This window comes from Alligator mississippiensis, chromosome 3 (genome assembly GCF_030867095.1).
Source record: "Alligator mississippiensis isolate rAllMis1 chromosome 3, rAllMis1, whole genome shotgun sequence".
Lineage (NCBI taxonomy): Eukaryota > Metazoa > Chordata > Crocodylia > Alligatoridae > Alligator > Alligator mississippiensis.
In genome coordinates, this window is record NC_081826.1 from 288,072,364 (window position 1) to 288,097,276 (window position 24,913).

General features: G+C 45.5%; 1 protein-coding gene across 12 annotated transcripts in view; it reads right to left on the reverse strand.

The window, feature by feature from the left end:
• The window catches only part of MAPK4 (mitogen-activated protein kinase 4), a 146,626-nt gene that overhangs the window by 4,495 nt on the left and 117,218 nt on the right, over positions 1 to 24,913 (reverse strand). For all 12 annotated transcript variants that reach the window (XM_019496044.2, XM_019496043.2, XM_059725282.1 and 9 more), the window contains 3 exons: positions 22,080 to 22,224; positions 6,263 to 6,424; positions 3,570 to 3,771 (listed from right to left, as the gene is read on the reverse strand). In XM_019496044.2, the coding sequence (XP_019351589.2) occupies positions 3,570 to 3,771; positions 6,263 to 6,424; positions 22,080 to 22,224 (509 nt within the window). The remainder of the gene's footprint in view (positions 1 to 3,569; positions 3,772 to 6,262; positions 6,425 to 22,079; positions 22,225 to 24,913) is intronic.

Genomic DNA, 24,913 nt, shown 5'->3' on the forward strand with positions numbered 1-24,913 from the left:
CATATCAGGAAGCATAAAAGCCAAGGGATAAAGGAGTGACAAAGTGACCTTGAGATACTGATTTGCTGCTTCAGTGACCATAAGGGGAAAGGACCTATGACAGGCAGGTTTACCCTGAAAGCATGATTAGTGGGGCTTTCAAATTTACTTAATTTAGCCAGCTTCACCCCAGATACTTGTTCATGCAGACAAGGAGAGAGAGAGAGAGAGAGAGAGAGCAATAACTTTGAACAAGGGATTTCTTAAATTATTAGTTCTGAGTGCTGGTGCAGTGTAGTGAATCGACAGGTCTAGAGATTTAGCTCCTGTACAGTTATGTGACAGGCAACAGTACTGCAGGCTTTCCAAAGCTGCCTTCTGCCAATGGGCCTCACCTCTGATATGGTAGGGGCACTGAAGGGAAGTAGAATTAGGGGCCTATGGCTTACTTGAACTCTACCCTTGTCTTCTGGACAGGCCCATCTTCAAGATTAAAAGAGACCGTGTTTAACCCCTGCTAACTGTAATTATAGTAAAATATCAAGAGCTAAATAATGCATGACAATACTGAATGGAACTATCATCCAGAAACTGAGAAGATTACATCATAACTACAAAACAGAGTAAGCCCTTTCTCTAAGCGAATCAGAAGACCTAAACCAAATTACCTATCATTACTCTTATAAGTCTTAATATTTTTATAAAGTATTCCCAAACTATGGCTAGTCTGTCTTAAAATGGACTGGCAGCAGCTATCTCAAGTCTGTGCCTTCTGGAAGAAAACAACTTTAGAGACAATTTTGTTGCTGGCTGACATTCATACATGATGGGTGTATCTACACATTGCCCTACATCACCATATGGTGCACTACAGTCATGTAGGAATCACATGGGTCTACATGGGATTGGCAGCTAGGTCACCATAGTGGCCCCCCCCCCGTTTTAGCGTGCTGCTACAGCAACATAGTAGTGAAATCCAACCATGCACCGCACGCATGGCGCAGCACAGGCGGTTACTGCACTGTGCTTTAGGACTTGCAAAAGGAAGTATTAAAGCACGGTGCCATAGCAATGTCAACATATGGCGATGTGTAGATGCGTCCTATGAAACGACTGTAGGACCACTGGGATCACCCAGTGTGGGATCCTGTTTAACCCAGGACATAGACTTCTCTGAATTAATTCCCATTTGAATGATACAGCATCCAATTTTGATTAAAAAGTTTTTACCACTGGAGTCCGCTGCAGCCCTTGAGAGGCTGCTTCAAAGGTGGATTACACTTGCTGTTAAATTGCACTTTGGTTTGCACCTGAATTTGTCTAGCTTCCATTTCCAGCCATCAGATCTTGTTATAGACCGAAGAGGTCACTTTCAAACTTCTATTCCCATGTAGATACTTAATAGACTGCAAAGAACTCACCACTTTTAACCTTCTCCTTGAATACATCTTCGCTGCACTCTCTGTAGTTCATACAGACCAACCAAAGCTAGCTTTAACCTAGCTAAATGTGGTACTGAGGAGCAGCACAATCATGACAGCATTGAGGTAAATACTAGATGGCTAGCCTACACACAGTGCCAGCCATGCAGCTACCAATACAAAACAGTACCTATCTCACATGAGCTTCAGTCATTGTGATACTAATGCACTCTTTGTTAAGCTAAACAGATTGAGCTCCTTGGCTGTGTCCACATGAGCATGGGCATTTGGTTCCCCAGGGACAAATAGCAACAACGCACCTTGCACTGCCACTACGTGCCCCCAGGGAATGCCTGTGCCATGAATGCTTTGGCGCACGGCAAGTTACCCTGGGGGTGGCAGGGGAGGCTGGGGCCAGCACTGTGCCAGCCCCAGCAGCCTTACCTGGGGTCCTGGGGGCCCTCCAGGGCTGCAGCAGTGGTGATTCTGCTGTGCACAGCCTGGCTGGCAGCCACAGCATGGCTCCGGGCAGCCCAGCTCCATTTTTGAGTGGCATGCACTGCCCGTGAGCGTACTTCTACATTTATTTTTCTGCAGAATTTTTTGATCACTGGGGTCAAAAAAACCCACAGGAAAAAAAAAGCGGAGCAGTACACACACAGGCAGCACTCCTTTGTAGTGCAGAGAACATCTGAATGCGCGGTATGTGGTGCCACAGATGTGTTTGCGGCCCCACATCCTACATGGCTACGCTCATCTGGACATGGCCCTTGGCTCTATCACTAAGAGTCGTGTTTTTGAGCTCTTCTCGTGGCTCCTCTCTAAACCCTCTTCTCCACTTCGTTAACAACCTTTTCGTATTGTGGACACCCCTAATGGACACAGTATTCTAGCACGTGTCAGACCAGGGCTGATTTCAGAAGTAACAACCACCCTACTCTAGCTCAATATTTCCTGAATAATACAACAGCTAAATTAAAGCCATCCTTTGCCTAGAAACTTCACACAGTGCTTTATGAGTATAAGTAGCTTCTTGCTGGACACTGAATAGAAAATAACTCTATGATTCACACACCCTTAATATATGTGGTTCTGCCTGATGAGCGAATTGGGAACTTTTAGTTTCTTAGAAACCATGTCCCTTTAGAAAGGCCCAGATTCCTTCACCTCATTTCTGGCAAGTGGAAATGCTCATTCACTCAGCCCAAAGCCTGAAATATCTCCTCATAAATGTCTACAGACAGCCTCAGTGCAGCGGTCTCCAGCTCTGAGACACACTGGAGTGTCCATGGGATTGACTCCCAGCACTTTGAGAGTCCATGGCTCCAGAACAGCCACTATGGCAGAGAGTTTAGGAGCCCTGGCCTAGACCTTGAACCTGAAAACCAGGGAAGCCCTACCTAAAATTAAAATCACAAACCCCGGGAGATTACAAGCAACTGTTCTGTACACTTGGTATCACCAGGTTCATCACTTGTAGCAGCAGCAGTAAAACTGACCACAATGCAAGTCTGCTGAGCAGTGGCAGGATCCATACATGAGTGTTTCCAAGGTCCCTGCCATACATTACACTTAAGATGTGATTAACCAGTTAATCACCATGTGCCCTTGCAGCTGGGAGCCTGGATCCACTGATGGGCTCCCAGCTAGGTGAATACACCAAGAGGTAGGGAGGGGTTCCACATTTTATACCCACAAAACTGGGGTATGTTGTTCTGTAGCAGATCAGCCTTTCAACCTTTCCCCTCAGCAAAGAAGGCATCAACAGACCCACTATCTGTAGCCCTATATGAGGTTTATGCCCCTTGAAAGATGACATTAGACCTGGCCCCAAAGTGTGCTAGAATAAGTAGCACTGGGGTCAATGATAGAAAGTAGAAAAGAAGTCACTTAAAGAGAGACAAATCAGCTGAAGTCAATGACATTGACAGTATAATAAGTGCAGAAAAGAGTGCAATTAATAACATAGGTTAAGTCAAAACTGGATCTCATTGGAAATCTTTGGTAGTTGAGTTAGATGATCAGGTTAAATAAATAATCATCTCATTTGTTTTGCAGAATGTATTACTGCATCATAACAAGAGGTCACAGCAATACAGTTCAAGTCAACAGTTTTGCCCTAGAAGAGTGCATGATTGTGTCTAGCCTTGTAAGCCACAAATACTGCACCTGTCCCAGTTTGACATCTGGCTCTGGTTGGCTTCCATCAGTAAGATATCATCGATCTCATCCTCAATCCGGAATGGATGCTGTGAAATTGGTTCATCCTCTGGGCAGGAATAGGGGCTCATGTAAGGATGCTGTAGACCCATTTCTGCTGTTAATCGATCCATGGGGTTAAATGTCAGTATCTTCTCCAGAAAGTCAATAGCTGTGGATTGCAGGGAAACAGGTTCATTAATTACCCAAAAGCAAAGTAGGTGTTACTAGCAGAGGAATGGTCCCATGAGTCCACAACAACACATCTGCTTGATATTAATCATCATCAAAATATGAAAGGAATCAAAGCTTATGACCCATGTACATCAAATGCAGAGACTCACTTGTCCTTGATGCCCACTCATCAATCTTACCCCTCCTGGGAGTTATGCTCATGCATTGGAGCATTCCTGTATCAGTTAACAAAAACTGCAGAAGTGACAGAGACGGTGCTATACCCCTGAGAGCAAATGTTATAAATAGTCAAGACTCTGATCCACAACCAGAACGCACAACACTGGGGTGTTGGTTCACTGCTCAGACAAGACAATGGGCTTCTTTCCATTTGATTTATGGGTGATTGGAGTAGCTTGTCACCATGTTCTGTAATTCGGTGCCTTGAAGCAGGGATAACAGCAGGACTTGCTGAATTTGAATGTGTTACAGGGTTCAGTTCCATGCTTTCAAACCCATTTTGCAGGCACAGCTTCTTACAGGTACCACAGGGACATCCAGAAACTGATTTAAAACTTTCATGTGCACTTGGGATGGAATTACATTAACAGTAAAGTCTTTAAAGTGCCTGGGCTGATTAGTACCATGAAGTTATTCCACAGGTTAACATTTCAAAACCTCTGTATTCCTAAAGTTGTTCTGGAAACTACAAGCACGAGCTCCTTAAACCCACATAAATACCTATGATTAAAGAGCAGCTATGGTGCAATTAAAATGTCTATAAAATAAAAATGGCAATGTCTAGGATTCTTTGTGATTTTTCCAACTCAACACTTCCTTTCACATGGGAAAGGTGAAAACATTGATCCCTATTAGGGATATCTGGTTTATTCTGAGCATTCTCATGTCTACAGAACAGTCCTGTAAATGCCAGGCAATCAAAATAGGGACATACCTTATTTTTCTGGTCAGATCTTCTTTATACTAAAAACCAGGAAGTATTCATTTACTGGACCTTTAATAATACAGTACTCCAATTCATATGGAAATTGATCCAGCTACTTCTTTGTGCTCTAACAAGAAGGTTTAACACTTCAGAGGAAGTCAGTGGAAGGGAACGCTGATACCTGTGGCATCAGTGCTTAAATATTAACCAAGGCATGTTTGTCTCTCATTGGATTATTTCATTGTTTGGGTTAATTAATTATGAAGGAATCAATAGTTTCAGAAGGTCATTGGCTTCCAACAAGGACCACTGCACAATAGTACATCCATCGTTCAGGTCGTTTAAACAGGAAACTGTCAATGAACTATGTAAGCATTGCAGATGACCTTCCTTCCCATAATAATGATCTGCTCAGTATTTCATGACTGACCTGGACTCTGGATAATGAAGGCTGATGGCTACCACTGCTGATACCGACAGATAATGGAGTACTTTGTAGAGTCATGCTGGTTTACACATTCAGTTTTGCCACTTTACCCCTATCAAAGCATATTCTTCCTTGCAGAGCCGGTGCACACAGCATCAGCCACACTGACAATACAGCAGTCAGAGCAAAGCAAACATGCAAAGGACGCTCCACAAAGCAGGCTTGGCCAAGCAGGGGTTTGGGGCCAACCCAGGGAAAAGCAGAAACACAAAGAGCATGTTACTTAGTATTCAGAGGCACAGAGGCCGCCGTGGCATGCTGTGCTATGCCGATGCTCCTGAAGCTATCCTGCCGTCTCTGACCAGTTTTGCTGCTGCTCCCAGGGCCAATGCAGAAGCTGAAGCCACGGGTCCTGAAGCCCATTATTTGCAGGCCTCAGGCTCCAAGACAGAAATATTTTGTAGCCTTCACTCAGGAAGGAAATGATTGTGCTGGAAGGGGCTGAAGCGCTCCCAGGAGTCATGCCAGGCCACGAGGCCCTGAAGGCATGCTCTGCCTCCCACTAAAAAGACAGAGCGTTGCAGGATTCTAGCCCATACAGGGAGATACCTAAGATAGTTATGGGGAGAAATGACTTATTCCCTAATTCTGCATGAATACATTGTTCCAAGTAGGAAAGAAGCAAGGCAATTAATGCAGCGTGGAGACAATTGCTCAGTTAATTCCTGGATCGCTGCTCCAGACCAGGCAGGTATACCTGCTGCTGACCTGTCACTGGAGGGAGTGTGAGGTGCCTTGTCAGCGTGATATACGTATGCAAAGCACTAAAAATCATAAGGCACTTGATCATTCCAGGGGCATTATGCAGCAGTAGTACAGCACTACGCCAGGGTCAAACACACCCTGTCACTCCCACCAGCTGAGAGGGAGTAAAGGAAATGATCAGGAATGGGACAATAATAGAAGATGTGCGGACGTGAGCTATGAGACGCAAGCTTCTTCCCTCCAGACCCTCTGGAAGTCCCTTTGCAATTGGAGGTGGATCCCTTTTGCTCCTCAGATAAGCAAACCCTCCTCACAAGCATGGTCCCAAAGTAGAACTTAAAGCCACGGTACCTTCGCTGTTCACTTCAGGGAGCAGCTTACGCAAAGGGTTCTTCACCTCCCAGGTGCTGTTGATGAAATTGGGCATCACCTTGAGCAGCTCCTCTTTGTCCTCCTCACGGATGACGGGGATCGTCTCCAGAATAAGCTGCATCTGTTCCAGCTCATGGCCCCCTAAGCAAGCAGAGAACAGGCTGTTTGTTGGTGGCTGTAGATCACCAGGTGCTTAATACAGGGACCAGGTGACGTTCCTGCTTGGCCATCTTACTCAAGTGATTTGCACATCACTAGGTCCCCACTTTCTCTCAGCAGCCCCGCAGGTTTAGTAAATACCAGGGGAGCCGGGAGACTCCCTAGCAGTGCTTCCCTGTGCCAACCGCTGCTTGTTATTCCAAATGCAATTACTTCCCCCTACCACTGCTGGTAGGATCAAGGCTACGGATCTGCTGCGTGGCCCTGGACAAGGCAGTTCACCTCCGCTTGTCCTCCCACCATCCATCTGCCTCAGACTGCAAACTCCTCAGGGCAGGGACTGCCCCTGCCCATGCATTTGTACAACACAGCCTCTCTGCACCTCTGTAATACAAAGATGGAGGAGTTTTAACTCATCCCAAATAGCCTTGTGACAACATATGCATGTCCCTGCCCTGGGCTCATTCTTTCACTTTTTATTTTTATTTCACAAGCGAGTCTTCTTCTGATGAACAAAGAGAGGGGAAGGACGAGAGAATAGGATTTGTGCCTCCCTCTGCTCTTTTATAATGTACAAAGGAAGAAGCTGAAAAGGCTTTTTGGTTTTGTTCTAAAGGAGGATTTTATGGCTCTTTTTTTTTTTTACCTTAGGAAAGCCAGGATATAACAGCCTGAAATCCTAGGTTTCCCGCTGTGGGGCCTGAAAGTGGGAGAGGAGCTTCCCCAGGCCATGGTGAGAGGCACTGGGGTGTTAGATCTTTAAACTATGAATTTTTCTCCCAACAGCTTGCTCAGCCCTCTCACCAGGAGCTCTGGTCAACTAGATAACACGTCTCTTTACAACTCAGGGTTCACTTTTTCACTGATATTACCAGCCGCCTCACTGGGAGTTTCAGGCCAGTGACAAAGGGCTGAAGGGGCAGAGAGATGCAATAGCCCCGCTAGAGAAGCAAGCTGTTTGGATCAGAGCCGAAGGGAAGCAGGACTGCAGGAGACACTGATGCTGCTCCAGCCTGTGCTCTCTGTTGGGTTGTGAAATAGAGGAGCTGACCCTCCACACTCAACCATGCCCAAACAGGGCATTTAATGTCCAGGCTGGACACCAGCTCCTATTTCTCATTCTTGAAGGGGAGGGGCCAATGATTCGGAGCAGATCTATACAGTAGAATACCAGTTACCTGCCCTGCCCTGCCCTGCCCTGCCCTGCCCTGCTAAAAACTTACTGCTGGCTGCAACTGTGGACTACAAATCCCAGAGACACCTAGAAGCAGGAAGAGGAGGTGATGAGCAACCCTGCAGAGTCCAGCTGCTGTAATTCTGGACTGCAAATCCCAGAGACCTTGGGGCCAGCAGGAAGAGGAAGTGAACTCACAGCTCATGCTGGCTACGTGCCAGAGAGCCATGCTGTAGCACCTCCTGGTTTCTGGCCTGAGCCACTGCAGGCATGTGGCTGCATTTCCTGAATCAAAAGTGAATGTCTGTCCAATTGTTTCTCAGTTTAAGCTCTACAGTTTAGACTAACCTGTAAAGACTCAGTCAATTCAACTTCGGGCTTTTTAACTGTCTCTACTTAGCCACAAAGAACAAGACTTGTTTGCTGCAGCTCTTACTTCCAAGGGCACTGCTTCTTCACTCAGCTGCAGCTCACCAGTGTCCCACTCAGCTGACTGGAGAAGCAGCTGTCCTACTCAGCAGTCCCATACACTGTCTGACATGGCTATGGATAGCACCCAGTTGGTTTCCAAACTATCATCCTTCTGAGGGCTAGAGAACCTAGTCCTGTACAGGATCTGGGTTCCAGTGTACCAGAAAAGGTTTGAAGGCACAGAAAACAGTAGTGGTATAACCTTACCATTACTTATAGCTATACCTCCTTGTATAGCTCAAACCAGCTCCCCAAACAAAATAAGTTGTCCCAGTATAGCTGTGTCCACACTAGAGTTTTGGCCTGCAGAGAAATGCCACCAAAATCCTACCCCTAATTAATATTACAGTACCATCAGGAATGATTAGTGTAGACCAACATTTACCTAATCTGTATAGCAGGCAGCAAGTACCATCCCACAGAGGACCTCTTGCTCCTCCATTTTTCAGGCTTGCCTAGTTCTACAGGCAGTTCTGGAGCTAGGAAGTAGGACTAAGGACTTTGGAAGAGCTGCTGAAAATAAAGTGATTTACAGCTGTATTTTTGGAGCTAGGCAAGTGGGAACTTGATAAATACACTTTAACCCATTCATAAATATTTATAGAGGTGTTAAATCTCTCACAGATTTCAAATGTAGGGCCACCTGTTCACTGCACAAGCAGGGTAAAGGGTAAGAAGCTTCTTTCCTAGGGCTCCCATAAATACACCCTCCATGCTTCCCCAAGTGCAGGACCTAGAGGCACTGCAGGGGCTCTGGGGACTGTTTCACCCCAAAGCCCTCTGTGACTTTGCTGTAAGATGAGGTAGTAAAGGAAATCCAGCTGGGCTTCCTTTATACCTTGATGTAATCCTGTTTGTCCCTGCCCTGAACTCTGTGCAGAGGTGCCAAACCCTCCCATGCCACAGCTAAACTTTGGGGGGTAGCAAGGAGTACAGGGAAGACAATCCACAGCAGCAAAGGACAAGTGGCATGTCCCATCTCTTCGGACCCTAGCTGGTTGCCACAATAAGTCTTTGAGCTGATAGGCTCGCAGAATCTTTGTGAATTCAATGTCTCCCTTGCGCTGCCTTTAAACTCACATACATATAAGCAAGGTTACCTCCCCTGCCTCCTTCATGGCCTGGCACACTCCATGATGGGATGAACTCAACTCTCAGCATCACCTGGGCTGCCAGGTCCCAGAGCCAGCAAGACCTGGCAGCAAGCTGGATGCCCTGCCTGCCCTCCACGACACTCTTTTCCTGATACCACTCAGAAAGCAAGTTATAAAGGGACTTAGCCTTCTCTGACTGGGCTCGCAGCCAATGTTGTGGCCTTACATGACCTGTGTCAAGGCAGTGGCACCATGGTACTTTAGTGGGGATGCTTAAATATGACATCCTGTGATTACCATCACTTTTTCTAAAGCAGCACCACCCACACACTCCATGTCAGGGCCCCTGCATATTAGACCCTGCCTCGGATTGGACTCCAAAGTCCACATTTGGGACCTAAATAAAGTGGCCTGATTTTAAAAGGCACTGAGTTCATCTCAATAGGAGTTGGGGATGTTCAGCAACCCAGAAGCTCAGGCCGCCTACTTAAAAGGCACACAGCAATAATCACTCCTCCTAGCAATGAAGTCAGGTCACTGCTGCCCAGCACTGTGCAGCTAGCCCCTACAGAAGTGTATAGGCATCTCTAAACTCCTTTATCTGGGAGGTTAGATGAGTCTGGGAAGAATGATCTCTACCCAGCTGGAATCACAGGGGGCTACATTACTACCAGTCTGTGGGAACTGGGTAGGCCCCTGGCTAGAACGGTCCCCACAGAAAGCGGGCTTTATAAAGATCACAGATACCTCCTATGAAGGATGACACTTCTACATCTCCAGTCAGGCTATGAAGCAGGACAGAGGTCTGCATTACTACCAGGTGGAGCATTACTACATGCTCTTCCGTTTGCAGGATAAACACTTCACGGGTTTCTCTGAGAAATCGCACTGTTGCCCTTGTGATCTGAAATAATTGACCTGGCCTGCACCAGCTGCCGTGGGAGCAGGGTTACCTGGCTATGTCTACACTCTGCTCCAGCATTCCCAAGAACAGGTGCTCTCAAGTACGCCATGCCTATCCACTCCAGGTTGCCTGCACCAAACCCAGAAACGTGGCAGAGCTCCTGCAGGGGCACTTCCTCTGGGCACTCTCCAAACTGCCTTATGCAGCCTTTAAGCCACTACAGGGGATACTTCTGGAGCCGCCTTGCTGCTGCATTCCCAGGTTTGGTGCCCATGAGTGGAGTCACCTGACGGGAACGGGTGAGTACTCGGTGCCGGGTAGAACGTGGCAGAACGCGGAGGAGTGCATTTTACTGTCAGCTCTTAGGAGAGAAAAACGAGGACAAAGTCAGTGATTTACTGAATGACTATTAATCCTGTTCTTTACCTAGTGCTACCCCAGCCTCTAGATCCTTCAGGTTTTGCACCAGTTTTTCCAGCATGTTTTTTTTTATACCAGGATTTCCAGTATCAAATTGAGAGCCTGTGCTGCAAGTATGCAGCACAGGGAACATTTTTCTGTTCTTAGTGTGCCTCTCGCGGCATCTCAAACTGCTTTGAGGCACCACAACAGGCACATGCTCGCTCATCTGGAGGAGCCCCTGGAGTTTACAGTGTGATAGCACAATATCAGTGATTATTAATTGCATTAGGGCAAGCATCCTCAGCTGCCCAGGTCAGCATTATAAACCATCAGTGTCCATATGTACTACTCTATTGCCATGGAAGCCAATGGCAAAATTCCCATCAACTGCAACAGAGGAAGGTAGCTAGCTGTCCTCATCTGAAGTCAGGCAGAAGGACGAGCAGGGTTGCACCTTAGAAGCTAACTGGTTTGATAGATTTTACACCTTCCTGTTGAGCTTAGTTAAAACAAAATGCACCACAGGACAATAAGTGCAGCATATATCTGACAACACTAGAGGGAGTTCAGAGAAGGAGATGAAGTGAAGAAGAGAAGAGCAACACTTAAGTTTAGGATCCAAATGTTGCACAGCTTGCTCGTTTTTCTATAGGTACAGGGATTGGGTTTTGATATGCTGACATTAATAAATTGGGTTCAGTTTTACAGTAAATTATAGCAGACATCCCAGGTGGTGTTAAATTTAAGGTGCATTAGGGTGTGTGCCTACACGTGCACACCCTTAATGCACTTTAAAATGGCAAACTTAGGTTATTTGCGCCTAAATTTGGTACCTGCAATGCACCTGTTGATACTGGTTAATGCTCTTTAACTATTCGCACCTAAATTTGATACCAGCATTGCAGGTTAAAGCGCATTAACGAATGTGTAGATACATTTAAGCACATTAACGCTGTGTGTGTGGACTGACTTGGGATTAACTTTAGTCCCAAGTCAGTCCACATACAGTGTTAATGCATTTTAACACCTGCATGTGTAAACTTCTGCCTAAACCCACTTAACGCGCATTAAACTAATGCACATTAAATTTAAGCGTGAGTAAATGCACATGTAGACGCGCTCACGGAGACATAAGAAGAAATAAGTCTGAGCTAGAGACATTGACGGGTCTGGTGAGACTGATGGAAGAGGGAATGACTGACAGGCACCAGGCAAGAATGTCTTGTCCTTTATGTTAAGAAACAATTAGGGATCCTTGGGATGAAGTTCTGTGGCCTGAGTCACATGGAAGTTCATATTAGATTATCATAACCATTCTTTCCAGCCTTAAAAACTTTGAAGCAACAAACCCAAAGGATGAACTTGAAGGCCTCTGCCACAAACAGGTACGAAAAGGGCTGCCAATCCCTAAAGAACCGTAGTCCTCAATGACTGAAAGAGAAAACGAACGTAAGCAGATACCCAATTGTATCTGCTACCTATTAATAACAAAAGGGCCCATTCTCATAGGATGAATCCATGGAGCAGAACACTCAGAAAAATTAAAATGTAATAAGATAATACTAGCTGGTAATAGAGAAGAAAGAATGAAGCAGAGAAATGGCAATAGAGTGGGACTGCATTTTTCCCTTCTGACTTTAAAGTACTGCAGTATTAATTCCTTTTATTTTTCACTCCCAGTGCCTTTAGCCTTAGCGTGCAAGTTTCACACACAGGCGGGGCAGGTCCAACAGCCCGGATGCTCAGATGCAGGGTCATTACAGGGACTTGCACTCAATTCCACCACATCTGAACTTCTCCCTGGAGCTTTTGCCCACAAGCATATTGTCTTGTTCAGTTCTGTATTGAGTTGCAGGGTCCCTACTTTTGTACACAGGAGGGAGCTCATCGCATGATCAAAAGTATGTTTGTGTCAGCAAAGCAATAAAATGCACTCTACATTCCCCCTGGAGCTCCCCACAGGCTTGCCGGGTGGAGCAGCACTGCCTCTCTGCGACCCGAGACGTGCCGATGTTTCTTTAAATATCAGATGTACTGTGTTGTTTGCTCATCTGCCTTCACTGAAAACATGTTAACTTGTTTGCTCCTCAGACCCCAAACTGCCCCCGCCAAGAATCAAGCTGTTACTTTAAATAGTGAACATGAGACAGCCGATGGCTCAGGGCTGCCAGTTTCAATTCAAACAAGGTCTGTAGTTACCTCCATCTGACAATGGTTAGGTAGCCGAGGTGAAACAGGCGCTGTTGGCACCCCATGCCACTCAACAGGCACAGAACGCCCAGGTCACAAGTGCCACATTTATTAGCAGTCCTCAAAGAGGGGGAATGTGCTGAGGAAAGCACATTGGCAACATGGCGGGGGGCTTCTTGCATGGCAACATGGAGAGGGTTCTTGCAGTGCTTCTTCTTATGCTTTTCCTGCTCTGTAAGGAACCGGGATTTGAATCTCCAGGGGAACCTTTCATGATAAGCCTGGCACCTTTCATGATCAACATATTGACTACAGGCCTGAACACACGCACACTAACATCCACGGAGAGATCCCCATTGACTTCAGTGGCCATGCACTTATTTTAACTGAAGATCATGAATTCGATAAATGAGTGTAAGGGGAAAGAAATGAGCAAATAAGAGTCCTCTGCAAAGATGTAATGAGGAGGGCAAAGCCTGGGATGGAAGCTGAAAGGAGGACAATGTCCAAGCAGTATGCACAGAGATGGAAGTCTACAAACAAGCTACAGAAATGTAATGACAGGTGCTAGGGACAGACATTCAAAAAGCCTGAGCCTGAATTGATTTAATCTTTGCATGTTAATCTAACCTGCCGAGCTTGATCTGGTTTGCTACTGTACAGACATTCCCTCTGGACAGAAGAAATGCAGGCACATGTCTGCAATAGCTCAGGCTAGAAGCCACGGGGTACTAGAGCAGCCCTCCCTTCCCTTCCACAATGCTGAACTAAAGTGAGGCATGGCCAGACCCCGGCAGGATGCTTTGATTACAGAGGGATGTAAACCCCCACCCTGCCTGCACTGTCCCAGGCTTTTCCCCACATGCTGCTCAAGGGGTGGAAGTGTTGACCCCAGCCCCGGGCCAGCACTCTGAGGCAAAGGGTGTGTGTGCAGTGCATGCATCTGTTAATGATATGGATCTTTTCAATCTCCCTCTCCCTGTTTCTTCATGCTGTCTGTAGCAAACCTGACAAGTGAGGGAGCCAGCAGGGAACTGATAACAGTGTTTATCAGCCCATCAACAAAACAAAAGCCTCTCTCATTAGTTGAAGCTCTTCTTAAACAGCTTTTTTCAAGGAAAGAACGGAGGGACATTACCAGCTGACCTGCTGATTAACTCCAAAAAGCCCTAACTGGACACTGTTCTGTCTGCCTGTCACAGTGGAATTGGAGACAGACACACACAGACACCTCTCAGCATTAGCTAGCATACCACATGCCTAGGGTCCATGGGGCTGGGGTCTAGGCTGTGGGAGTTGGGAGGGAGGAAGGGGGGATCCCTGCTTGAGCAGCGAGCAGCAAGGGAGGGGAGGGGGCAGGGGGAAGCCAAGCTGCTGCAGCTGCTAGCAGAGCCAACTAGCATCAGAGCACAGCCTTCCCTCCACTGCTGTGCCATCCTCCAGAGGTCACTTTGTATTCACTGGGGTCAGGGTCTCACATGCCATAACAGAAATTTCTTTTAAAGTTCTGGCTGGCCTCTGGAATTGACTGGTCTATTCCTCAATTTCTTGGGCTTGGGAAAAGCCAAATGTCACGTTCTGAAACAACTAGCCACTCCCACCACAATGCAATTTGGCCTTCAGGGACCCAGTGCCTGCAGTCTCTCCCAGAGCTCTGGCTAGGGAGCAGAGGGGCAGGGATAGCCCTGCTCTCTGGAGCAGACAGCACATAACAGCCGAGGGCTGCCAAGCATCTGAGATGCTGGAGGACTCTGGTTTAACTTAAACCAGGAAGGGGTCTGGGACAGATATTGCATAAACCAGTTTGACCCAAATCAATTAACTCTGATACTACATTCAACCAGATTGATCTTAAACCAGTTTCAGCCATTTTGAAACTGGTTTATGTGTACTGATCTTATTCTATTCTATTACAGGTTTAAACCAGTTTCTGATCACTTCAACCACTTTATGTGTAATGTCTGTCCCTAGTCAGGGACACTAAAAAGTGTAATAAGTGTTTCATGTTGGTTGGCTGGCTGTGAATTCTGTTCTTGACATAAAAGCAACAAATGGATGTCTCTGGTCTTAATGATGTCATAAATTGCCCAAACTTTCATCTTCTACACTATTCTGGTACCATCACAGTCTTTGGACCCATTTCTAACCTTCTTATTAAATTTACTCTCTTAGGCACTGATTATGAACAGAAAGAAGCTAGCTTAAGAGCTGTTATTTCCAATAATTGATTACCATTACTCATCAGATTTGTTTAAGTACACTAGATAGACCTCTAATTTAATCATATTGATTTGTTCTAAGCTCTCAATTTAAGCCATAACACTGAAGCATGTACAAACAAGAATCACCTTGCCTAATGCAATTACTAGAGGTTTACCGCTGTCTCTGTGAACAATCCAGCCCCTGTCTTTCATGGGTTGGTTACTCAGCACCATTCAGAACAGGTTATGTAAACCAAAAGTGATAGTGGTCATAGACAATACAAATAGCCCCAGGCTTTTTAGCAGGGATGGAACAGCTAGGTTGTGGTGCCATTGATCTGTGTGAGCAAACACAGAAGCTTAAAGCACAGCCCGGGAGCCTCAGCTCCTAACACCTGTAGTCAGGCTGCTCAATACCAATCAAAATCCCTTTTAAACCAGAAGGTTAGAGAGTGAAGAAGGGGTAGAGCCTCTGCTGCAGAGAGACACTTGCCTTTCTCATCCAATGGAGAGCTCTGTCAAGGGCATCTCTCTCATAGAGTGGTCCTTAGGGGCTAGGGAGAAAAGGCCTGGTGGGATCTCATCTGTAACCATGTGAGCAGGGAGGGAAGTCCAAGAGGTCAGACACATAAACGGTCTCTGGAATGGCAGATCTTAAAGATCACCAAATTGCTAATAGTGTTTTGTCTATAGGAACAGGAGACTAGAAGGGGTCTCCTGGCTCCTTGAATCTAGTCCCTTGCTATCACAGACAATTAGGTCCTACCTACAGTAGTGTTGAGTCATCTGGTCCACACTCCTGTCAAGATATGAAGATATGTGTATACAGAGGCCTGGTCAGTTTTAAGTGATTCTGATGATTGGGTTTTCATCCTCCACTGTAGCATGATACATCTCATCCTCATCCCATTTTACAGCACGATGCATCTCAGACCTGGGTTGCATACAGTTTTTGTACATAACTCTTTTGGTTACAGGTGTAATTTTGAATTGGTACACTTTTTCATTGGTATAGTTCATTCCCCTTTCCATATGGGTAGAAGATAAATTAAATCAATGTAACTACACACGTTGGGGGTTTCATGCTTTAACTAGCAAACACATTATAGTTTTTGAGTTAACATAAAAACTCTACTTCCAGAAATATTTCTTTTTATTTAACCTATATTTTAACTTTTTAAAGTGTCTTTTCATTGCTACTAGTTATCCAACACTGTAAAGAAGATTAAACTTAACCTGGTGGTTAAGTTAATGATCAGTTATGAATGAATAATAGATTTTTCCATTTGGTTGCCAAAGCAAAAAAAAACTGAGGGAAAATGGTTTTAATCAAGCAAAAAAATGGATCCTTGTTTGCTTCATCCCTATATCCCCCAGGGAAAAATATTCTGGGTTGATCCCATTTTGTAAACACAAAAAGGTTTCATTGAGTTTTCAGGTTAATATACTCACAAATTTAGGTTTTTGTTTCTTTTTAATTTGCATCCAGTTTGAAATTTTTAAAAAGTGACATTTCAAACCATACATCAAAATATTTCATTTGGAAAGTGTCAACATTTTGCATTTCAACATTGCAGAAAGAAACCATGTCATTCTGGAAAAATCAAAATGACACCTTTCAACCCTTCTCAAAATGCTTCCACCAATATTTTTGACTGAAACCATTCACTACGTTTTGCCCAAATTTCCAAATAGTTGAAATGTGGTCTTTCCCAAATTGTTACATTTGTTGAAAAAGGCATTCTCCAAAAAAAATGTCATCCAGTTCTAATACAGAGCTGACAACTACATTGTGTCCATGCCCATCACTAATATGGTGTGAATCAAGACACACCTCTCTGCGCTCCACATTCAGTATCTGTAAAACAGGGATAGTAACAGGTATCCCACTGGGTAACATGAGGCATGACTCATTCATGTTTTTAAATACTCAGTGATTCCCCATCTGGAAGGCACTACAGAAATATTCAGTACTATACTTAGGCAAAAGAAAACAAAGGGATATCCTTTTTTGCTGATCTAAATCTTAACTTCATGTGTTAACAAAGCATCCTGTTAGAATGATGAGGTTTGCTAAGGAGTTGCACAATTGCAGAAATCAGAAAAATACTATGACCAGTAACAATACCACATGTTAAAGTTCAGTCTTATTTGAGTTGTACCAAATCCTGCTCTCCTGGGCTATAGTGGGTCTGGTTTCTAATAAATAAATACATAAATAAAGTAGGTTTCAAATACCCGTACTTTTTGTGTTGTGGCTCAGCATTTCAGAATGAACTGAACCTTGGTTGGACAACCATTGCCTGAAAGACAGGCAAGGACTCAGGTACGAGTTAAGCAAAATATTGGGAGAAGCCAGTCATCCTTACCAATAGCTGGCAACTTGATAGGATAGCGAGGGAGAGCTGAAAAGATTGTTCTTTCTATCCAACACCATCCAGAATCTCAAGACAGAGAGGGAATGACTCAAAATTCAACTCTCCTTGTGGAGGTGAGGATTTCTCCAAGGGCTTGGCTATACACAGTGACTGGCTCATTTCCACTACAGGTATGGTGTACTAGTGAACGTTTGAGCACCTAAAATTATGTGGACAACATGCATTAGAAAATAAGCTACGTATTTAGGTAAAACTATTGAGCCCAGATTGCAGGATATGGCTTCAGGATTTTCTCCTTTCCTGTTTCAAGACCTATGGAAGATGCTGACCTCTCACTGAAGGTACAGGCAGCCTGTTCTGGTCCTTGCTGTAGAAGACTGGCTGATTGGTTTTTACATCATGGGGCTACAAGAGAATTGTAGTTCTTAACAACTATATTTTGAGAGGGAAAAAAGGCTGCCTGATTGCACAGGCTCTTTGCACAGGAACTCATAGCCTGATGGGTGCTGTAGTTAGGGACCATTCTAGACTGTCTCCATATTGCGCTCAGGAGCACAGCCAAGAACCAAGCCCACCTACCCACACCAGTTTCACGTGCACCAACTCTTAGAAATCAGGCAATGGAGCTGCCTTAGAACAGTGATTCTCAACCAAAGTGCTAGGGCACCCCAGGATGCCATGAGATCTTTTTTAGGTGCCATGGGGTACCATGCAATATTAGCACTGCTAAGTATGCAAACTCATGTATGATTCACAAGATAAATCCAAAGGGCATCCACATATGCAAGCACGTGCACTTGCAGCAGCTCAAATAGAAGCAGTGCAAATTTGAGCCAGGGCTTTTTGCCTCAGCGCAGGTGCCTGAACATGCACTTTGGTGTGGGGCAAACTGTGCCACTTGGGGCAAAATAACCCTGCCCGGCTCTTCCTGGATCTGCAGCCAGGGGGAGCTAGAGCCCAGGGCCAGCACCTGTGCTGTCCCCAGCAGTATAAAAAGCTGCCCTGGCAAGTAGCTCAGGGCTACTCGCTCTCAGGAGCTTCTGGGGTCCAGCCAATTGGTACCTGGGGACACTACCCCTTGTGCCAGCTGGACTGCTGAAGCAGCCCTGAGAGTTCCCTGCACCCTCTACCCACTGCAGCAGTCTGGCTGTGGGGGCTGCTGCCTGGCTGTGACCTGCTGTGCACCGGCCAGACCCGGATGGGGACTGCACAGCCAGTAGAGACATCTGCCCCTCTGGGCCAGCTGCCGGTGGGCTGTGGCTACACAGTTGGCTTTTGTGCAGCACTACTGCCATGTGTGCCCCTGGCTGGCCATCTGGGCAGCTATCGCCTGGAAGATGTTCCCAGTGTGGTGGCCTGCTTTGAACTGTCAAAGCATGTCCTCCTGGCCCCATTTGGCCAGGAGGTCAGCCACAGCCACCTGGGTCCAAAGTGCCAGCTCTGAGCAGGCAGGGTCCTGCCACTGGCCTCCCTGCAGGCATTCTGGTGTTCCCTATTGGAAACCTGAAAAATCCCTGATAAAAAAATCCCTATGACACCCTGTAAAATACCCCAAAATCCACGTTCCTCCACAATTAAAACAAAAGACCACTACAGAGAGAGAGAGAGAGAGTGCAATCAGTTGGGCAATGTCTTATTGATATATCTACAGTATTAAAGCAATTTGAAAGCCTACCAGTGTCTCTATCATCATAATAAAGTGAATTCTAAATACCTGTATGTTTTTTGCTGCCCCCCAAACGGCCCCCACAGAGGCTACCAATCCCCAGCCCCCCAGATTGCTGCCCCACCTGGCCCCGTTCCCCGCCAGCTCCTGCAGCCCCCCCAATGGCTGCCCTGCCCACTCCCCCAGACTCCTCAATGGCTGCCCCACCCGGCCCCATCCCCCGCTTACACCCCCAGCCCCCGATGGCTGTCCCCCCACCCCCACCCTCCAACACTTTAAAAAAAAAAAAGAAAAAAATAAGAAAAGAAAAGAAAAGAAAAGAAAAGAAAAGCCTCTACTCACCCCAGGAGCGGGGCTGTGGGGGCTCCAGAGCCTCCTGGCAGAGCCCCCCCACACAGCACGGGGCAGCGAGGGGCAGCAGGGCCCAGGCTGGGGCCTCTGGGGCTGTCACCTGCCCCACGCTGTGTGGGGGGGGCAGCGACCCCGACAGCAGCTGCTACTGCCGGTGAGTGGAGGGGTGGGGTTTACTTGCCAGGATGCTGGGGCCTGGAGGGGCAGTGGTGGGGGGGCTTGGGGGATGGGGCCAGGTGGGGCAGTGATTGGGCAGGGCTCAGGGGGCAGGCAGGGGATGGGGCTGGACAGAGCACTGATGGGAGGGGCTTGGGGGGCTGGGGCCGGACAGGGCAATGATGAGGTGGGGCTCGGGGGGACTGCGGCGGGCAAATTTGCAGCGTGGGGAACGTTTTCTTGTTCCTGCACGTGCCTCTTGCAGCATCTCAAAGGGCTTTGAGATGCTGCAAGACACATGTGCGTACTTGTCTGGATGTGCCCAAAGAGTTCAAATAGAAATCCATAATGTCAAAATCATTCTGACCTCTTGCGGGCTATCTGAGGTCTTTGCAACAGAAGAATTGCTCTATTATTGTTCTGTCGTCAAAGAAAACAAGTGACAAGCTTCTGAGATGGGGTGCCACCAGATTCATTACAGTTCTGGAGGGGACCCGGAGATCAGAATCACCGCCTTCGAGTAACTCCGAGGACACACCATTAGGCACACCCAAAACAGACAGCTTAGCTTTACTGTAGCCTGTTCTACACCTCATTGTTTCCCCACCCCTGCAAAGATCTGTGATCATCACTGTGACCCTGTGAATGGCATCAGAGGTGTCCCATTTCCAGAGTTTCCTCTTCACAATGTAATCATCAAGGAGAAAGGTAATGCTGCTGGAGCTGCAGTCCCCCAAATCTACTATACCCTGACATGACATTAAAAAGGAAGCTGCTGAAAGATAGTTCTGAGGTGGGACAAAAGTACTGAGGTTCGGAGGCACAATTTGCAGAGCAGGAACTGGCCTCTGTGTGTGTGCGTGTGAGAGAGAGAGAGACAGCAAGAGAAGGGCAATTTTAATGATCTCTTGTCAGCAATACTGAGTATGGCATTTGAGTTTTGCAAGAGGAATACAGAAGTGGAAGCTTGGGTCCTCTGTGAAATAAAAGGCATCAAAAGATGAAGGGGCAGTTGCAGAGTAAAGATTCAGGCAGCTGCAATCCAGCGCCACATGCTAAAATACTTCTGAAGAAAGGATTGTTCTACATTATTAATGGGTCTGATGATTTATTTAGAAAACTGTGCTTGACTGCTTATGAAATATGTTAAACACCCATCTTTCAAAATAATAAGAGGCAACGATAAAGGCAATATGGAAGGAAGTTAGCTGCCTCATACTTTCAGAGTATCCACCTCATTCTTCAATAAATCATTCATTATCCCAACTTTATCTAATACCTAAGGACACAGCCTCTAGCAGGTGATATAATGCAGCTTCCTACAAGACCATTTTCACAATTCAACTGGATAAAATTGTTCTCAAAAAGGCCAAGATTTTTTTTACATTTCTGACTGTTACGTTGTATGCTTTTCTTTGAAAATGATGTATTTTTCTATAGCATGATGATGCTTTTGTGCTCTCTTTGCACTGCACCTGTAAATGTGTAGTTACTTTTGCATATGTAACTTCAAATTAACCAACAGCTGCAAAAGGAAATTCAAATCATGTCTGCAAGGCCTGGGGACATCTTCACTGCATTGGCAAGAGCCTCCAGCCATGCAGGCCATAAGAACACATACAGAGTTGCATCCTCAGAAGCAGGACTCCTGATTAGCAGCAGGCACTTTTACAATGTGCTGAAAGAACAGAAAACCGATGTGGGGGTTTTTTCAGTTTTTTTCTTCTGCTACAGTAAAAAGCTTGGCCTGGTTCTCATCCTACTTGCATTTCTGTTCATCAGGTTGCAACATCCTAGACGTTAGTTTCATTACTACACAATGGAAATGGAAAACAGAGCTTGCTCTCTTCTAGACACTACAGTAAACTTGTCCAGTTAGCAAAAGGACTTGGTGTTGGATGCTCCAATGCTGTGAAGTCTTAGGCACATGCTTAGCTCTATACCCTGTTCACTGCAGCCATGTGCATTGAGTCTTAGGGCTGAAAGGGACATCAAGAGTCATCTAGTCTAACCCTGCACACAGTTATGCACACATATAGGTCTCTGCAGACCTCCTATACAGGAGACAGGGTTTGGGGATTCTAGGTCTTCATATCATTCAAGAAATTAGAGAAAGGACATTGAAACTAAAATTTATTTTGGCAGCTGGACTACCTAAACCAGTCAGCATGATGGGAGGTATACATCATTTCCCACGTGAAATGTTTTGGGTGAAATTCTGTCAGGAAAAACTTTTTTACCTACAGCAGGGAAAGTTCTTTAAGTTACTGCCCATAATCAAATCCACTGTACATAATGGAAACCTTTGGAGACAGCGACTTGTTGTCTTACACATTTCCCTTCCAATAAAATAGAATTTTTTGGAGCAAACTAGCAGGTTTTCTTGAAAACCCACAAAGTCAAAAGTGTTGGTGAACTCTGCAAACTGTTTGCTGTACTGTTGCAAAACGGTAGTCCTGCAAGTGCAACTTGCTCTGGCAGGATGTGCTACTTCTATCACAAGATACAGGACACTTGCACTCCTATTACCTTATTTGTTCTGTTTGAGAAGAATGTACTTTCCCATGAGATCAATCATGTATCCTGCATAAGTCTTAAAATACCCTTAGGGAGCAAGGAGGGAAGTAGCAAAGAGGAGTTAGAAACCTACCTGCAAACAGCATCCTTCCCGTTAGCATTTCCGCCAGGATGCAGCCTGCAGCCCACATATCAATTGCTTTGGTGTAGTTGTTCGGGGAGAGAAGCAGGCGTGGAGACCGGTACCATTTTGTTACTAAGCCTTCGGAAAGATAACCCTGGAAGATTAAAAACATCCACATATAAATCACCTTGAAAGGCAGTTCATTCAACCTGCCCCTTAGCACTCAAAATGCACAGCTTGGAAAGTGTTTCAGTTATCTTGTCCTGGTAATTTCCCCCCAACATATCTTCTTTTTTTTTTTTTCTAAAAATACTGTGAAAAGCAGGAATGCCAAGAAAGATGACTGAGACTGTAGGTAGCATCAAACTGTTCTGTCCTTACTGTGCCTGATTGGAAATAGTGAATTCAGTGAAGCTGAAGTACCTAAAGCACAAGCATGTGTGCACACACCTGCACACATACACACACTAAATTGCAGAGTGCATGTGATTGCATTCATCATATACCTTTGACACCTTCACCTTCCCTCTGAAAACTAAGCCTTTGCCACTGAAACCATCACTAACATTGCACATGCCCTGACAGGTAGCTTTAATGATAGCTAGACAGGTGAACAACTGCATTTTCTCTGGCCGTCTGGCCAAACAAAAATCAAATCATTCTCTTATTCTTGTTGCCAGTTCTCCCTCTCAGTCCCTACCTGTGTTCATTGTGTCCTTCACTGGTAGACCACAAGCTTTTTGGGATGTGGACTGGCATTCAATATGAGCCAGACATTCAGAAGAACTCCATACCCACAACTGGAGCTGGGTGAAGACACCCAGTACAGTGCATGTCAAGCTCTTGAAAATCTAGAGTTGTGTATTGATGTGGCACCCAACGCAATGGAGTTCCAGCCTGACTCAGACCTTTCAGTGCTGTTGCAATGTAAAAACATTAAGATATGAATAGGTCTTCTTCTAGACACTTCCTATCAAGGGTGGAAATTCACCGTAAATGCCACTAGCTGAATGACTATGCATTAGGGCCACATTGATTGCAAGTAGAGTAGGAGAGCCACATTTGATTCTTGACCCTTGGGGAATACTGGCTAAGGACCATGTTTTCAAAAGAGCTAAAGCTCTTATTTAGATACTCAAGACCATATTTCCCTCCAATAATGCTCAGCAGCCTGCAGCTCCTCTTGTGACACAGTGCCAGACTCTCAGAGGAACACCAAACTCAAACTCCTGAGAAGCTCTGAATATCTAGCCCCTGCCCAGATGCATGGACCTCTGGTCATTCTGGCCCCATTTTTATCATTTCTGAGTTCTGGCTAATGAACTACTTTCTTCTGTCAGCGCCCAGTGCTTGAAGTCCTGGGTTCGACTGGCATTGGGATACGAAGGCGTGGGTGACAATACTTTGGCTCCCGGATCTTTATTCAGGCAGCCAAAGAAGTGGCTTGGTTTTAGAAAAGTCTAACACTCAACAGGTCCCCTTGACTTCTCAGTCACACTCAGTCACCACCTGGACAGAGTACATATCAATATGAGTACATATGAAATCTGATGAAATAGGCTGTTTTCTATGAAAGCTCATACCCCTCTGGACCAATTAGTCTCAAAGGTATTACCTGCTCTAGGTCACTGAAGGCCACATAAGGACCTCAGCCTCTGATTCAATCAACAGAGGGACACTATGGAAGATCCCGATGATATCTAGATACCCAAAATGCGTTACCATTATTAAACCTCTTCACAATGACATGACAACAAACGCCCTAAGCAATGGCTCAGAAATGGACCCCTTCACTATTACAACTTAAATCAAGCAAGGATATGTGATTGCACCAACACACTTTTCTCTCTACATCACAACTATTCTGCACCTCACTGCTGATAGACTTCCATCTGAAGTCAGTATCCAGTATCACATGGACAGAAATCTTTTTAACATCAACCGGTTATGGTCCAAATCCAAGGTAACTAACACCTCCATTACTGATCTTCAATACACAGGTGAGTGTGTTGTGTGTGCTCACTCAATTTAAGAGCTCCAAGGCACTTGATTGCTTCTGTGAACTGAATGAAATGCCTGGACTCACTATCAACTTCACAGAAACCAAGATCTTTTACCAACCCACCCCAAACCAACTAGCAGCTTCTTTACATATTACAATTAGAGGGGAATCCTTGAAGAATGTTAAGCATTTCCCCTACCTGGGTAAGCAGCTTTCCCAAACATAGACAACACTGGATAAAATCTGCCAATGCTGACTTTGGATGTCTCCAAAATCATGTCATCAAGGCAGCCAGATCCAAAACAAACTTCTTGTCTACTAGCCTGTTGTCATTCCTACCCTGTTGTACAGGTGTAAAACTTGGACAACATATTGGAAATACCTGAAATCTTTGAAATGTTACTGTTAGCAATGTCTTCAGAAAATCCTCCATATTAATTGGAAGGACAGAAGAATGAATGCCAGCATTCGCCTCAATGGTGCCGTGATGTATGACAAGGCATTGATCTTTTCAAACAAACTCACCTCACTATGGAAGCAGATAGATGAGCGCAAGAAACAAAGGAAAAGAGTTGTGACCCCACATCACCAGGATCTACTCCTTCCTCCCAGAACTATTTGCCACAACTGCAACTGAACATGTGAATCTCATATTTGCTGCCTCAGTCATCTACAGATTCACTGATGACTTCCCTATTTACTGGAAGACTGTCATCCATGTATTGAGGGACTGATGATGACAATAATCCAGCCCTAACTTCTGCTTATATTACATAATAATCACTGCATTCAAGACTGCCTCTCTTGTAACCCAGTAGTATCTTCCAGTTTCCTCCATTTA